This window comes from Heterodontus francisci, chromosome 29, assembly GCF_036365525.1.
Source record: "Heterodontus francisci isolate sHetFra1 chromosome 29, sHetFra1.hap1, whole genome shotgun sequence".
Lineage (NCBI taxonomy): Eukaryota > Metazoa > Chordata > Chondrichthyes > Heterodontiformes > Heterodontidae > Heterodontus > Heterodontus francisci.
Window position 1 is genome coordinate 13,583,734 of NC_090399.1, and position 15,609 is coordinate 13,599,342.

General features: G+C 50.1%; 3 protein-coding genes across 3 annotated transcripts; 1 reads left to right on the forward strand and 2 right to left on the reverse strand.

The window, feature by feature from the left end:
* Positions 1 to 339: 339 nt before the first annotated feature.
* Positions 340 to 651, forward strand: LOC137345943 (histone H4-like). Its single transcript, XM_068009190.1, has one exon. The coding sequence runs from the start codon at positions 340 to 342 to the stop codon at positions 649 to 651; it is 312 nt and encodes a 103-aa protein (XP_067865291.1).
* A 5,782-nt stretch (positions 652 to 6,433) lies between these two features.
* Positions 6,434 to 7,018, reverse strand: LOC137345693 (histone H1.4-like). The gene has a single exon (XM_068008957.1). The coding sequence runs from the start codon at positions 7,016 to 7,018 to the stop codon at positions 6,434 to 6,436; it is 585 nt and encodes a 194-aa protein (XP_067865058.1).
* A 7,455-nt stretch (positions 7,019 to 14,473) lies between these two features.
* On the reverse strand, positions 14,474 to 15,157 carry LOC137345694 (histone H1-like). The gene has a single exon (XM_068008958.1). The coding sequence runs from the start codon at positions 15,155 to 15,157 to the stop codon at positions 14,474 to 14,476; it is 684 nt and encodes a 227-aa protein (XP_067865059.1).
* Between the last annotated feature and the right edge of the window lie 452 nt (positions 15,158 to 15,609).

Sequence of the window (15,609 nt, forward strand, 5' to 3'; positions counted from 1 at the left end):
ATATATTTGGTTCCCAAGAACAGGTTGTTTAAAAAGACTTATGATAGTTCAACACAAACTAATTTGGTTTTGTTTTAATTGTGGATATTAATTCATAAATCGCCCCCACCCCCCAGAAAATAAGCACAAGGGAGCTTTTCGTGAGGCCAAGTACCTAACCTCACCTTACATTGTAATTTACAGTCGGACAGATTGGCTTAAAATTGACAGATGCCGAAGCGCAGTCACGTGATGTGCGCCAGTCGATTCCCTTCTCAGTTCTACACCCAGGTCCGCTCACACTGAATAAAATGGGGCAGAAAGGCAGTGTCTTCACTTGCTTGTTAGCGGTTGTAGACAATGTCGGGCAGAGGCAAAGGTGGTAAAGGACTCGGTAAAGGCGGCGCAAAGCGGCACCGCAAAGTGCTCCGAGATAACATCCAGGGTATCACTAAGCCGGCTATTCGTCGGCTGGCTCGCCGTGGGGGCGTTAAGCGCATCTCCGGTCTGATCTACGAGGAGGTTCGTGGGGTTTTGAAGGTTTTTCTCGAAAATGTCATCAGGGACTCGGTCACCTACACTGAACACGCCAAGCGGAAGACTGTAACGGCCATGGATGTGGTGTACGCGCTGAAACGCCAGGGACGGACCCTGTATGGCTTCGGTGGTTGAAGCCATCTTTAAAAAAACGTGATTTAGAAACCAAAGGTTCTTTTAAGAACCACCAAATGTCTTTAGAAAACCGTATAACTAAACACTTCGAATGTAGTTCTGTATTCTTTAAGAAATGTTTAGGATAGTGCATTGCTGGTGGCTTTCAGAAGAATTCGATTCATCGTGTTTTTGTCTTCATGAAGGAACTGCGTTCGGTCTCCATGTCGTATTCAGCTCATAAAAGTCCAATTTTTATTAGACGGCGGCTGTTGACGCTGTTTTCCCCAGTTTACATCTTTTGTTTGTGGTCCCGTTATCTTCCGCCTTGTATCATCCCTTTTGTCATTTTATCCCGCCTTAGACATTAATTTTTGTTCTTCCCTCCTTACGTTCCCTACCTCTACTTGCTTGAAACCTACGTCCTTAAAAAAAATTCTAGTTCTGATCAAAGATCATTGACCCGAAATGTTTCTCTGAGTATTTCCAGCAGTTTGTTTCTTTCACAAACTGCTTAACTATTCAACTCTGCTTCTCTTTCCACAGATGCTGCCAGACCTGCTGAGTGATTCCAGCATTTCTTGTTTTTGTTAACTATTCAATTATTTTGCTTGTGGCACCTTGTGGTGCCTGTGTTCCCTGGTAAATCACCAGTTAACTACATTTCAGGAGCAACTTATTGACTGAAGCACTTTGGGACATGCTGTATATGTAACAATTTGCATTTATACATATTTTTTTTCTTTTGGGCCTCCTTGTCTCGAGAGACAAGTAAGCGCCTGGAGGTGGTCAGTGGTTTGTGAAGCAGCGCCTGGAGTGGCTATAAAGGCCAATTCTAGAGTGACAGACTCTTCCACAGGTGCTGCAGAGAAATTTGTTTGTCGGGGCTGTTACACAGTTGGCTCTCCCCTTGCGCCTCTGTCTTTTTTCCTGCCAACTACTAAGTCTCTTCGACTCCCCACATTTTAGCCCCGTCTTTATGGCTGCCCGCCAGCTCTGGCGGACGCTGGCAACTGACTCCCACGACTTGTGATCAATGTCACAGGATTTCATGTCGTGTTTGCAGGCGTCTTTAAAGCGGAGACATGGACAGCCGGTGGGTCTGATGCCAGTGGCGGGCTCGCTGTACAATGTGTCTTTGGGGATCCTGCCATCTTCCACGCGGCTCACACGGCCAAGCCATCTCAAGCGCCGCTGACTCAGTGGTGTGTACAAGCTGGGGATGTTGGCCGCCTCGAGAACTTCTGTGTTGGAGAAACGGTCCTGCCACCTGATGCCAAGTATTCTCCGGAGGCAGCGAAGATGGAATGAATTGAGACGTCGCTCTTGCCTGACATATGTTGTCCAGGCCTCGCTGCCATAGAGCAAGGTACTGAGGACACAGGCTTGATACACTCGGACTTTTGTGTTCCGTATCAGTGCGCCATTTTCCCACACTCTCTTGGCCAGTCTGGACATAGCAGTGGAAGCCTTTCCGATGCGCTTGTTGATTTCTGCATCGAGAGACAGGTTACTGGTGATAGTTGAGCCTAGGTAGCTGAACTCTCGAACCACTTCCAGAGCGTGGTCACCAATATTGATGGATGGAGCATTTCTGACGTCCTGCCCCATGATTTATACATCACGTTTAACATAGCTACATGAGTGTCGTCAAACCAAATTTGACAGCACATAAAGCAATATTAGGACAGGTGACCAAATCTTGTTCAAACAGTTAAAGGTTAAGGAGCGTCTTAAAGATGAAGAGAGAACTGAACAGGTTTAGGCAGGGAACACCAAAGGCAAATAAAAGCTTCTGTTTTCTCATCTACAGGGGAGAGGTGAGAATTTTCTGTGCAGCTAGTTATAACCTGGAATGTACTGCCTGAAAGGATGGTGAAAACAGATTTAATAAATTTCAAAAGGGTTATATACTTGAAAGAAAAACTTGCATGGCTATGGGGAAAGTGAGGAAGAGTGAGAATAATTTGAAAGCTCTCTTAAAGAGCTAGCATAGTACTGATGGAATGAATGAAACCACAACCTTCTGGCTCAGGTGAATGTGCTACCCACAGATACAGCTGACACACTGGGAGACCACAATTGTAATTTTCACAAACAAATAAAAATGAAGGCAAATCAGCACCGACTGTAAAGTTGCTTTGCAAGTGGTTGTGTCCTGCCAACTCTTTCTTGGCATCTAGTTGTACCCCATCAAACTACTTGGGCAAAAAGTTAGAACATGACCATTTCATAATAGGAGCAATCTGCTGGAGGTTTCACTTGAACCTGCAACTGGTGACAATGAAGGTATGTGAATCATAGTCTTTATTGCATCTATTGATTTAAGGATTTGTTTCCCAACAGTGGTTCTGCGTTTATGCAGAATTATTATAGACAGTGTGGCGGAAGTAGATTCTTGAGATTTTGGGCTCAGCTATTGGCTGCCAACATTTCTGGACCACTTGCTCACAGTGACTGAGCGCAAAGAAATTGTTAAGCTGGAAAGGAGAGCAAACATAAACCCGACCAGTCCTGACCAGGACTTAAGAGAATCATAGAGTAGAATCACAGGCCTGTCACGTCTCTGCTGGTTCTTTGAAAGAGCTATCCAAATTAGTCCAAATTCAAATCTTTCCATTCTTTCTTTATTATATTGCAATTTCTCTGTTGGGTCAAAGTTCTGGAATTTCTTGTCTGATGCTATTGTGGGCCATCAGCACAAAAACTCAAGTCTAAGAATAGTGAAGACAAACAGCCTTGTGAGCATTACCCACATCCCATGAACAATGTATTTCAAGTTGTTTTTTCCCCATTGTTTCATGTTACGATTGACTGGTGTGGAAGAATCTAACCAAGTGGCACGTTTCAAAAATATCCACTTTGTCACTCATGTTAATGTCACTCATTTGTGTCATGGTTTGAACTTTTTTAAAATGCGCATTTCTAATTCAAACCGCCTTACTCGCTAGTTTACTTAATTTCTTACAGATATTCACATTGCTATGTTAATGCATGATTTATTGTGAATGAATCTATTGGCCATTAGGGATGATGGTGGCGGAGTGGTAATGTCACTGGGCTAGTAATCCAGAGGCCCTGGGCACACGGGTTCACATCTGGAGTTGTCCCAGTAATGGTGCCATGAAGCTTTCATTGATTCTTGTAAAAAAAACCTATCCGGTTCATTAATGTCCTTTCGGGAAGGAAATCTGCTGTCCTTACCTGGTCTGGCCTACATGTGACTCCAGACCCACAGTATTGTGGTTGGTGCTTAACTGCCCTTTGAAATGAACTAGCAAGCCACTCAGTTGTCAAGGGCAATTAGGGATGGGCAATAAATGCTGGCTTTGGTTTTATTAGCACAGCAGTCAAGGCCATTCCCACCCATTGACTTTGAAAGAACCAACCCCTTCCAAGTGTGGATGGACACCCTGGGGCATGTAGCACCTCGAATTTCATTAGAAGATTCCAGAAATACCTGATCAGAAACAAAGGGGATTGATAGAACCATGTGACTACCGGCTCATCTCTGAAGAAACTAAAGTTGTGTGACACAGACAGCAGACAGGCAGTAACTGAGAGTACGGCAGCGAAGACAGCAGCTGCTCCCCCTGCGTGTGTGTGTGTCTCTCTCTCCAGAAAATATGGAGAAAAGAATCGGCTGTGACTGGGGGACCCTCATCCAAGCCTACAGACCACTACAGCCAGCAACAGGGGAAGGGAATCAACAACCAATTCTGCTTTCAGGAGCCCTGAGCAAAGCAAGCCAACCACAGTGCACTTTGACCAGCGAGGACTTCAAGAATACAGCTTCAGCCGAGGACTACTGGAGTTACAGACTGTCGTTAAGTTCCATTTATTCTGGACTTTAATCTAATCACCAAATCTGTTTCCCTCTGTAATCTATCTGTGTGTGATTCTCGTATGAATGTGTAGCGTATTTTTTAGTATTTTATAAATCGGGTTAGTGTGTTTTGTAATGAACTTACCTCTTTCTTGTTTAAACTCAAGAAAACCTGTCCGATTGGTTCTTTTGCAATTACGTTAGAGGAATGAGGTCAAACACTCACTGAAATGGTAGGCACAACCAATGTTTTTAAAAAGAAGTAAACCCTGTTGCGGTCAAACGAGAGAAAGGGCGAAAGGGGAGCCTAAGACCTCCTTTTATGCCAGAGGATGTTTGAAGTTTTGAATGGAAAGAATTATTCACCTGCAATTGGCAGTCGATACTGTTGCAGCAGAGCTCAATATTCCAAAATTACTTATTTCTTTTAACAGAGTTCACACATTAAGACTATTTCTACAGACCTTGTAAATTTTCCCTGAGTCATGTTTTGCAAATGATTCACAGATAGAATCAGTACCAGATTTGAAATCAAGTACCCACCAGAAATTATGCTTTATTTTCGAATAACCTTCCCAGGTAAATGCTGAATACATTTGGTCATGTACATTACAGGTTTTTGAATAACTAGGCAAGCGAACAATTCTTTTTTTATCAATTCATGAGGTCAAGGACAGCATTTATTGCCCAACCCTAATTGCCCTTGAGAAGGTGGTGGTGAGCTGCCTTCTTGAACCGCTGCATTCGGTGTGGATCGCAGCCTTTCATGACATGCCATCATGGGATTTGAACTTATGTCTGCGGATCATTCATCCAGTAACCTAACCACTATGCTACTGTACCCTAAAAATGTGATCCAGTGGGGTGACGGGGAGAATTTGGAAGGGGAGATTACCCCTTCCCAAGTTATCTTTTCATGCAAGCACAGGAGATGCAACACCTGCTCTTTCACCTCCTCCCTTCCTACCATCCAAGGCCCTTTCGGGTGAAGCAGCGATTTACTTATACTTCTTTCAATTTAGTATACTGTATTCGCTGCTCACAATGTGGTCTCCTCCACACTGGGGAGGCTCAGCGCGGACTGGGTGATCGCTTTGTGGAACACCTGCGTCCAGTCTAAAAGCGCGACCCCGAGTTTGCAGTAATTTAAATTCTCCACCTTGCTCCCACCCACCCGGTCCTCGGCCTCCTGCAGTGTTCCAATAAAGCTCAACGCGAGTTCAAGAAACCTCATCTTTCCATTAGGCGCTTTACTGCCTTCCAGATTCAACATTGAATTCAACAACTTCACACCGTAACTTCCGCCTCCAATTTTGCTCATGTTTTTCACTCCCCTCCCCATCTCTCTTTTTCACTACACTTTGTGTTCGGTCGGCTCCTATTCAGGATCCTGCCATTCACACCTCCAGACAAATGTTGTTTCTTAACGTGTTCAATTACCACTCCTTCCACCTTGTCCCGTTGTCATTTAATCTCTCCTGCCTTGCACCCTATAGCAGACTTTTCCCTTTGGACCTTTCCTCCTCTACTCGCAGTGGCGCAGTGGTTAGCACCGCAGCCTCACAGCTCCAGCGACCTGAGTTCAGTTCTGGGTACTGCCTGCGTGGAGTTTGCAAGTTCTCCCTGTGTCTGCGTGGGCTTCCTCCCACAGCCAAAGACTTGCAGGTTGATAGGTAAATAGGCCCTTATAAATTGCCCCTGGTGTATGTAGGGAAGGAATATGGGATTGATGTAGGATTAGTATAAATGGGTGGTTGATGGTCGGCACAGACTCAAAGGGCCTGTTTCAGTGCTGTATCTCTCTGGGACTCACTTTTCCTGCCTCTGAATTTGTATATAACCTGTTCTATTTTGCTGCTGAGTATTTCCCTCATTTTTAATTCATGAATCTGTTCTTTTAGCTCCTCATGTAGGAAATGTGTGAGTGGCTCTGAAAAGAGCCTTTTGTGTTCAGATGCTTCGCCGCTCCTGCGCCGTCTACCTCCTCTTCCCCGCCCGCTGTTTACGCCCCACAGGCCTGGATGCCGCCGGCCGCTTGGGGGCTTTTCTCGGCTTGGCCGCCGCCCCCTTCCGGGGGCTCTTGGCCGGCGGTTTCTTGGCACGTTTGTGGGCGGCAGGCTTGGCCGCCGCTCTCTTCGGGGCCGCTTTCTTGGCCTTCGGCACTTTCCTCTTGGCCCCTCCTTTGACGCCGTCCTCGGCCTCTCCTTCCTCCCGTTTCCCCTCCTGCTCCTCCTCCGGGTCCGGGTGGAGGGAGGCCATAGACGTGCCGGCGCCGCTCTCGGCCGGGGAGCCCTTGTTGGCCAAGGTGCTGGCCGACTGGTTGGGCCGGGCGCCGCCCTTCTCCGGCTCGTAGGCGGAGGCCGAGATGGTCTTTTTCAGGCCGCCCAGCTTGGCGACCTGGCGCTCCTTGGTGGCGGCCACCGCCTCCAGGATCTGCTCAGCCACCGCGGCCGCGCCGCCTTTCTGCGGCCGGTAGGCGGCCTTCTTCTTGGTGGCCAGGGCCGCAGCATCGGGCGGAATGGGTGCAGGGGCATCCGCTTTTGCAGGGGCGCTCTCGGCCATCAGGTAACTCCAAGTCCGCCGTCGCGCTAAAGAAGTGGCGGAGCCGCGGCGGCGACGTTTTATATAAGGAGGGAAAGCGGACGAGACCGAGGCCACCTGACGCAAGGCCCCGCCCCTAAACCATGGTCCCGCCCCTAGACCTCGGCCCCGCCCCTGCCTGGGTCCCAGCCGTTGCCTCCAGGCCCCGCCTCTCGGCCCCGCCCCGCCCCGTCCTCCTGACCCCGCCCACCAGCCCTGCTTCACTTCCGGATGCAAATTGCAGCCTCAGACATCTTCCTCAGATCAGGAAGCCGAGCCGATAGATTCACCGGGCTTCATTGCTGGGGAAATAAAATTATTTTTTAAAAACTGTGTTTTTGTTTCTACTCTCTGCTTGCAAACAAACAGTCCATATTAAATTTATGCAGCCCCAAGCATGACGGGCCGCATGGCCTCTTTCTCTGCTGTATCATAGTCTAAATATCAGACGCAGGTCTTTCAGAAGTGAATAGAAATGCAAAATACTGCGGCTGCAAGAAATCTACAAAATAAAACAGAAAATATCGGGCCTCTGTGAAGTGTCTTGGAAGGTTACAGGTCAGCCGTGATCTCAGTGACTAGCAGGACAGGCTCGAGGGCTTAAAAGACCTCCTCCACTCCCTATGTTCCTTCCTCGTTCTGTGCTGTATCATTCTATGAAAACAGGTCTTATCCTACCATTGTACAACTTCTATCATTTCTGCTTTAATATCAAACTAATTACTGTTCTATGATTCTGAGCTAGCCTAAAGGTAGCACAAAATCAGAATAGTGCAGATGCTGGAAATCTGAACTTGGGAACCAAAGGGAAAGTGTGCTGGAAATACTCAGCATGCTCAAGCAGCGTCTGGGGAGAAAGAAAAACAGAGTTAACATTTCAGGTCAATGAAATATTAACTCTGTTTCTCTCCCCACTGTTTCTGCCTGAGCTGTTGAGTATTTCCAACATTTTCTGAGTTCGATAAATCACTCCGCAATTGGATCGGGTCTCATAAGGTAATTTGCTGATATTAAAATCTCATTCAATTACATTCCAGAACTGTAATAGTAATCACGTTATCGCCAGTCCGCCTGTTGCAAAATTAAAGTGATTAACATATCCAGGTAACATACGTTTTCACTTGAATGTTGCACTTATAAATGGCTTGTACCTGTTGGCACAATAGTACAATTAACATGCAATTAATAAGTCGAATTTGCATCTTGAAATCAGGACTGTTGATAGACAATATTAGGCGAAAAGCGAATACTTAGCTCCAGGATCGCAGTAAAGAAATTATAGGAGGTTTCGAACTTTTAAAAATTTAGAACTTTTAAACTTCAACATGTCGAGTATTAAGACAACTATATACTTTTATGTGAAAAATTCTCATTTTTCCAATTCTAACATTTTAATATATTGTTAATAATTATCATCATCTAGAACAGAAGTTTCCTACGACAGCGAAGTTCCTTAATGTTACTGAATGTTTTTTCACCCATTAAAAGTACTCACAATGAACTCTTCAAATTTGTATTTAAACCAACAGATGTCCTGTGGCATTGTTCATCTCAAAGCAGGAGGAGTATTTGTGTTGTTATGAATGCTGGACTTTGCAGTATGGTTATGTTTCACACAACTGCGATCTTTAATGCAGTGTAAAATGGATTGGAAGGAGACCTGTGACCTCACACCAATCCTGCCAAGTGACAAAAGCCAGGGATCTTGGTTACCATGAGAACAAGGAAACCATTTCGAAGACCCTTTTGAAAGCCAAGTGCAAGGTTATAACACCTAAAGGACAAAGGGCTTCGGTCTCCCTGACTCACAGATTGAAAACAAGGCTCTAAAAATGCAAATTCGAATGTTAACACCTAGAAACAAAGGAAGGCCAAGGGGGTTTTACTATGGTCACACTTATGGACTCTGTGAATTGTGAAAGGCAAATAACTATTGACTTTTGCTCGGAATAAATTCAACAGGCTGTAAGATTGAAAGAAAGACAGGAAGACGAGCAGCAGCAGCCTCAAGAGAGAGAGAAACAACTGCTCTCAGATCACAGATACATCAAAAGGCTTGAACCCAATTCGGAAGTTGAAGTTTGTGGAGGAGAAAAGACCAGCAGGGTCACTAGAGATTGCCTTATTAATGCAAGACCAGGTTGAATGTGCTTGGGAGAAGTGAATGAAGAGGACATTGCTTTTTGAAACGGACTCGGAGATCCAACCCATTGCAACTGGGAGGAGTTTGGGACTTTTAACTGCAAGGATACTTTTCGATGATAACATTGTGTAACATATAAATGTGGTGTGGGTTTTGTTTTTGAGTGTTCGAATAATTTAATGGGAAAGGCTACCTAGTAAGTCCTGTTTAATTAATGTTGATTTTGAGTTTAGTTGTCACAGTAAAAGTCTTAAACATGAAATCTTGTTGGGTAATTCCTTAATTGGTCTGGGGAGTTCATATCTCTTGTTTTAAAGTTAACGGTCCCTACTGAGGTTGTAACAGTGTATTGTAAAGGTAACATGGAGGCATTGGCTTACAGTGACCGAATGAGTCAAGATGGAGTAGCTGGAGTTACAATTGTTGGTATTTAACACTGCTTGGCAGGAGTAATGGAGCTTCACTGCGCTGAGGTCACATAAGCTGTGTCCTGGGCTTTAGCGCATCTCATTTGGAAATCCTAGGGATTGATAGTGAAACTCCTGAAGTTTGGCAGCTTGGGGATATTTTGCCGTTGGAAGTCGAGTCTGTGGATCAGTGAAATTATGGAGATGGAGCCCACGAAATGGCAGAACTGATGGACAGAATGTGAGGTTTGACTCGTGGGTGGATTCGAAGTGTATGTCAGCAGTGAGGGGGCGGAGAAGGGTGAAGCGGGTGTTGAGGATGGAGTGATGGTATCTCAGATCTGGCTAATCTGCTCTGAAATGGTACCTCTCTGCAAACAATCAATTGGTGTTTTATAATTGGGTCAATCATTTGAGCTCCAGGACATCACTGCAGGAGTTCCTCAGACCCAACCATCTTTAGCTGCTTCATCAATTACCTTCACTCCATCATAAGGTCAGAAGTGGGGATGTTCACTGATGATTGCACAATGTTCAGCATCATTAATTGACTCCTCAGATACTGAAGCAGTCCGTGTAGAAATGCAGCAAGACCTGGACAATATCCAGGCTTGGGCTGATAAGTAGCAATTAACATTCGCACCACACAAGTGCCAGGCAATGACGATCTGCAACAAGAGAGAATCTAACCATCTCCCCTTGACATTCAATGGAATTACAATCGCTGAATCCACCACTAGGGATTACCATTGACCAGAAACTGAACTGGAGTAACCGTATAATTGCTGTGGCTACAAGAGCAGGTCAGAGGTTAGGAATCCTGCGGCGAGTAACTTACCTCCTGACTCCCCAAAGCCTGTCCACCATCTACAAGGCACAAGTCAGGAGTGTGATGGAATACTCTCCACTTGCCTGGATGGGTGCAGCTCCAACAACACTTAAGAAGCTCGACACCATCCAGGAGAAAGCAGCCTGCTTGATTGGCACCCCATCTACAAACATTCACTCCCTCCACCACTGATGCACAGTGGCAGCAGTGTGTACCATCTACAAGATGCACTGCAGTAACGCACCAAGGCTCCTTAGACAGCACCTTCCAAACCCGCGACCTCTACCAACTAGAAGGACAAGGGCAGTGGATACATGGGAACACCACCACCTGCAAGTTCCCCTCCAAGTCACACACCATCCTGACTTGGAACTATATCACCGTTCCTTCACTGTCACTGGGTCAAAATCCTGGAACTCCCTTCCTAACAGCACTCTGGGTGTATGTACACCCCAAGGATTGCAGCGGTTCAAGAAGACAGCTCACCACCACCTTCTCAAGGGCAATTAGGGATCGGCAATAAATGTTGGCCTGGCCAGTGATGCCCACATCCCATGAAGGAATAACAAAAAAATTGAGTAATGTAAGTTCATCGACAAATCTGTGCGTCTGTCTGTCTGCCTCTCTCTCTCTCTCTCTCTGTCCATCCCTGCTCCTCTACATGTCGTGCAGGTGTCAGTAATGAGAATCTTTAATGTTCCTTACTATTAATAAACACAGACAATAATCAGAGGCTTTGTTTCTTAATGAAATGCAATTCATCTTAACCTCAAATTAGAATGAGGATGGACTCTTTTGACTCTCTTAACTTGTGCGGTTCTGTATTTGAGCACCAACTGAAGCTGCAACAAGAGTGTCATCAGTTTAATCTGACAATGTCTCTAGCTCTCCATAATCTCGCAAGACTTGCATTTGTATAGCGCCTTTCACTGCCTCAGCTCGTCCCAAAGCTCTTGGCAACCAATGAAATACTGTTGGAAGTACAATCACTGTTGCAATGTAGGAAACGAGGCAGCCAATCTGCGCACAGCAAGATCCCACAAGCAGCAATGTGATAATGACCAGATAAACTGTTCTGCTAATGATGGCTGAGGGACATGTGCCCAGGACACCAGGGAAAACTCCACCCCCCCCCCCCCCCCCCCCCGCCCCTCTTGTACACCCTGCTTCTTCCCTACCCTGAAGTTGTATTCAGGTGAGTCTGGCTGATGGCCAATGTGGACTATTTTTGAGTTAATTCGGCAAAATAGGTAGTTTGTTTCGTTGTATCTATAAACAAAAATGGTCGACTTGCGAATCGGTACATATACCAGAAGACCAGAAACCCCGCTGGTAAATCTATAATACAAAGGCAATTTGCAGGTTACTATGTCAATGAGTATCCCATTGTCAACACTCTAAATCCAAGCGGCACGTTGGCTAGTGAACTTGTAATAGTGCACGTGTCCGATTCCTAATGATTTCCGCCAATCATGGGATATGTTCCAGATCTGAAGGGGGGAGTGTTGGGGTGGGTTGTGAGGGTTGGGGTGGGAGGAGGGAGGGGGAGTGTGAGGGCTGGGGTGTGAGGAGGGAGGGGGGGTGTGAGGGCTGGAGTGTGAGGATGGAGGGGGGTTGTGAGGGCTGGGGTGTGAGGATGGAGGAGGGAGGGGGGTTGTGAGGGTTGGGGTGTGAGGATGGAGGGGGGTTGTGAGGGCTGGGGTGGGAGGTGGGAGGAGGGAGGGGGGTTGTGAGGGCTGCGGTGGGAGGAGGGAGGGGGTGTGTGAGGGCTGAGGTGTGAGGATGGAGGGGGGTTGTGAGGGCTGGGGTGTGAGGATGGAGGGGGAGTTCTGAGGGCTGGCGTGAGAGAAGGGGGGGGGTTGCGAGGGCTGGGGTGGGAGGAGGGTGTGAGGGCTGGGGTGTGAGGATGGAGGGGGGTTGTGAGGGCCGGGGTGTGAGGATGGAGGGGGGTTGTGAGGGCTGGGGTGGGAGGAGGGAGGGGGGTGTGAGGGCTGGGGTGTGAGGATGGAGGGGGGTTGTGAGGACTCGGGTGTGAGGATGGAGTGGGAGTTGTGAGGGCTGGGGTGAGAGGAGAGGGGGTTGTGAGGGCTGGGGTGTGAGGATGGAGGGGGGTTGTGAGGACTCGGGTGTGAGGATGGAGTGGGAGTTGTGAGGGCTGGGGTGAGAGGAGAGGGGGTTGTGAGGGCTGGGGTGGGAGGAGGGAGGGGGGTGTGAGGGCTGAGGTGGGAGGAGGGAGGGGGATTGTGAGGGCTCGGGTGTGAGGATGGAGGGGGGTTGTGAGGGCTGGGGTGGGAGGAGGGAGGGGGGGTGTGAGGGCTGGGGTGTGAGGATGGAGGGGGGTTGTGAGGACTCGGGTGTGAGGATGGAGTGGGAGTTGTGAGGGCTGAGGTGAGAGGAGAGGGGGTTGTGAGGGCTGGGGTGGGAGGAGGGAGGGGGGTGTGAGGGCTGAGGTGGGAGGAGGGAGGGGGGTTGTGAGGGCTGGTGTGGGAGGAGGGAGGGGGGGTGTGAGTGCTGGGGTGTGAGGATGGAGGGGGCGTGTGAGGGCTGGGGTGTGAGGATGGATGGGGGTTGTGAGGACTGGGGTGTGAGGATGGATGGGGGTTGTGAGGGCTGGGGTGGGAGGAGGGAGGGGGCGTGTGAGGGCTGCGGTGGGAGGAGGGTGGGGGGTGTGAGGGCTGGGGTGTGAGGATGGAGGGGGGTTGTGAGGGCTGGGGTGGGAGGAGGGAGGGGCGTGTGAGGGCTGCGGTGGGAGGAGGGTGGGGGGTGTGAGGGCTGGGGTGTGAGGATGGAGGGGGGTTGTGAGGGCTGGAGTGGGAGGAGGGAGAGGGGTTTGAGGGCTGGGGTGTGAGGAGGGAGAGGGGTTGTGAGGGCTGCGGTGGGAGGAGGGAGGGGGGTTGTGAGGGCTGGCGTGGGAGGAGGGAGAGGGGTTTGAGGGCTGGGGTGTGAGGAGGGAGAGGGGTTGTGAGGGCTGCGGTGGGAGGAGGGAGGGGGGTTGTGAGGGCTGGCGTGGGAGGAGGGAGGGCTGGAGTGGGAGGAGGGAAGGGGGGATATGAGGGCTGGCGTGGGAGGAGGGAGAGGGGTTTGAGGGCTGGGGTGTGAGGAGGGAGAGGGGTTGTGAGGGCTGGGGTGGGAGGAGGGTGGGGGGTTGTAAGGGCTGCGGTGGGAGGAGGGAGGGGGGTTGTGAGGGCTGGCGTGGGAGGAGGGAGGGCTGGAGTGGGAGGAGGGAAGGGGGATATGAGGGCTGGGGTGGGAGGAGGGAGGGGAAGATGTGAGGGCTGGAGTGTGAGGAGGGAGGAGGGTGAGTGGGTGTGGGGGAAGGTTGCCCGCCTGGCCAATACTGTCAAGTGTCAAAGGTGCCGGGGACTTGCCGACTGGCCCAGAGCAGCCGGTGGCACCGCCAGACTGGAGCCCCGCTCCCCTCCCCTCCCCTCCATCCCTCCCCAAACCAACCCCCCGCCGGCCGGGAGAGCCCAACAAGCCGACCCCCAGCAGACCGGGTGCAGAACAAAAACCCGGGGCAGGGGGGAATAAAAAGATCAAGGGAGGGAAGCGGAGGGACATCCCGCCAAAAACCAAGAGAAAATAAAGAGTCCATTTAAACCAGTCACAGAAAACCGGGCAGATAATTGGAAATAGATGGAAAATATCATCCGTAAAGTAAATAAGTTGCGTTTGGGCAGCGATCCACGATCATAGAACATCCTGAACCACTTCCACATTGGATTAATTCGTGAATATCTTGTTTTTATAAAGATCCCTGGGTTTAGATTATATTTAAAATATTTATATATATCTGTGTGTTCGCCAACCTGAGAGTGAAATCTCCAGTCGCCCCGGTTCACTTTAAAAGGGGTGGTTTAATAAGGATGGGACTAAAACTAGTGACAGCTCTGGAGCTAGCACAGGCAGGATGGGCAGAACGGCCTCGGGTATGAGTGTGAATTGAGTTGGGTAATTCCAGCCTTTTGTTTTTGCAGATGTTTGTGGCTCTGAAAAGAGCCTTTTGTGTTTTGGAGACGGGAGGTCGGTCGCCCCCCCACCCCCTGTGTTGACAAGTTTTATTTGCGAGCTTTCCTCGGCTTGGCCTTGGCCTTCCCGGGGGTCGCCTTGCCCCCGGGCCGCTTCTTAGTGGGGCTCTGAGGCCGGCATTTCTTCTTGCCGGGGTTGGGCCGCGGCTGTTTCTTCTTCTGCTGCTTCTTCCCCTTCTTCCTGGCGTCGCCCCCGGCCCGAGCTTTCACTCCGGTCGTCCGCGGCTTCTGCTGTTTCTGCTTCTTCCTGTTCTGTTTCCGGCTGAGCCGCAGGCAGCACCCGGTGGCGGCCCCTCCTCCTCCTCCGCCGCGGCCCCCGCCGCCCCCCGTCCGCACCAGCGAGCCGTTGCGGACCAGCCCCCCGACGGCGACGCGGAACTGGGTCTTGTTCTGCTCCACGTCGTAGCCGCTGGCCAGCAGCGCCTCCCGCAGGGAGGTGAGCGACAGGCCGCCCCGCTGCTTGCGGGCCGACAGCGCCTGCAGGATCAGCTGGTTGATGCCCTGCATTTGCCGGCGCCGCCGCCGCCGGAAAGGTCGAGGCTGGCTCGGCGGCGGGAGAGGCGCCTGCGGCTGCTTCTGCTGCGGCTTCTTCCTTTTCTTCCGCCTCTTCGTCCTTCCTCCTCCACCGCCGCCACCCGCCCCCGCCGCCTTCTTCCTCTTCTTCCTCTGCTGCGGGGCGGCAGCGGCCTTACAGCCGCCCGGTCGGGACACCATCGAGCACCGGGCAGCCCTCACCCCCGGCGCGGCTGCGGGAGCGGGAGCCGCCGGCGCTCCTACTTGAAGGCGCCAGGCGGACGCGATAGAAGCAAGTTGAGGTGTGAGAGGGAGCGGGGCACCGCCCCATCCCTACCAGCCCATCACCTGCTTCGCCCCTTCCCCTACCAGCCAATCACCTGCTTCGCCCCCTCCCCTACCAGCCAATCACCTGCTTCGCCCCCTCCCCTACCAGCCAATCACCTGCGCCTCCCACTGGCAACATGCCCACGTCCGCCACGCCCCCCTCTCCCTTCTCCAACACGTGCTGCCGGGTATGAGGACTCTTCCAATTGACCAGTTTGATGGGTCAACACTTCATTAAACCCAATTGGAAATTCAGGAGAAGCTTCCTGCCCAAAAGAATGTTAAGAATGTGGAATTCATAGAATCAGAGAATAGTCACAGCCCAG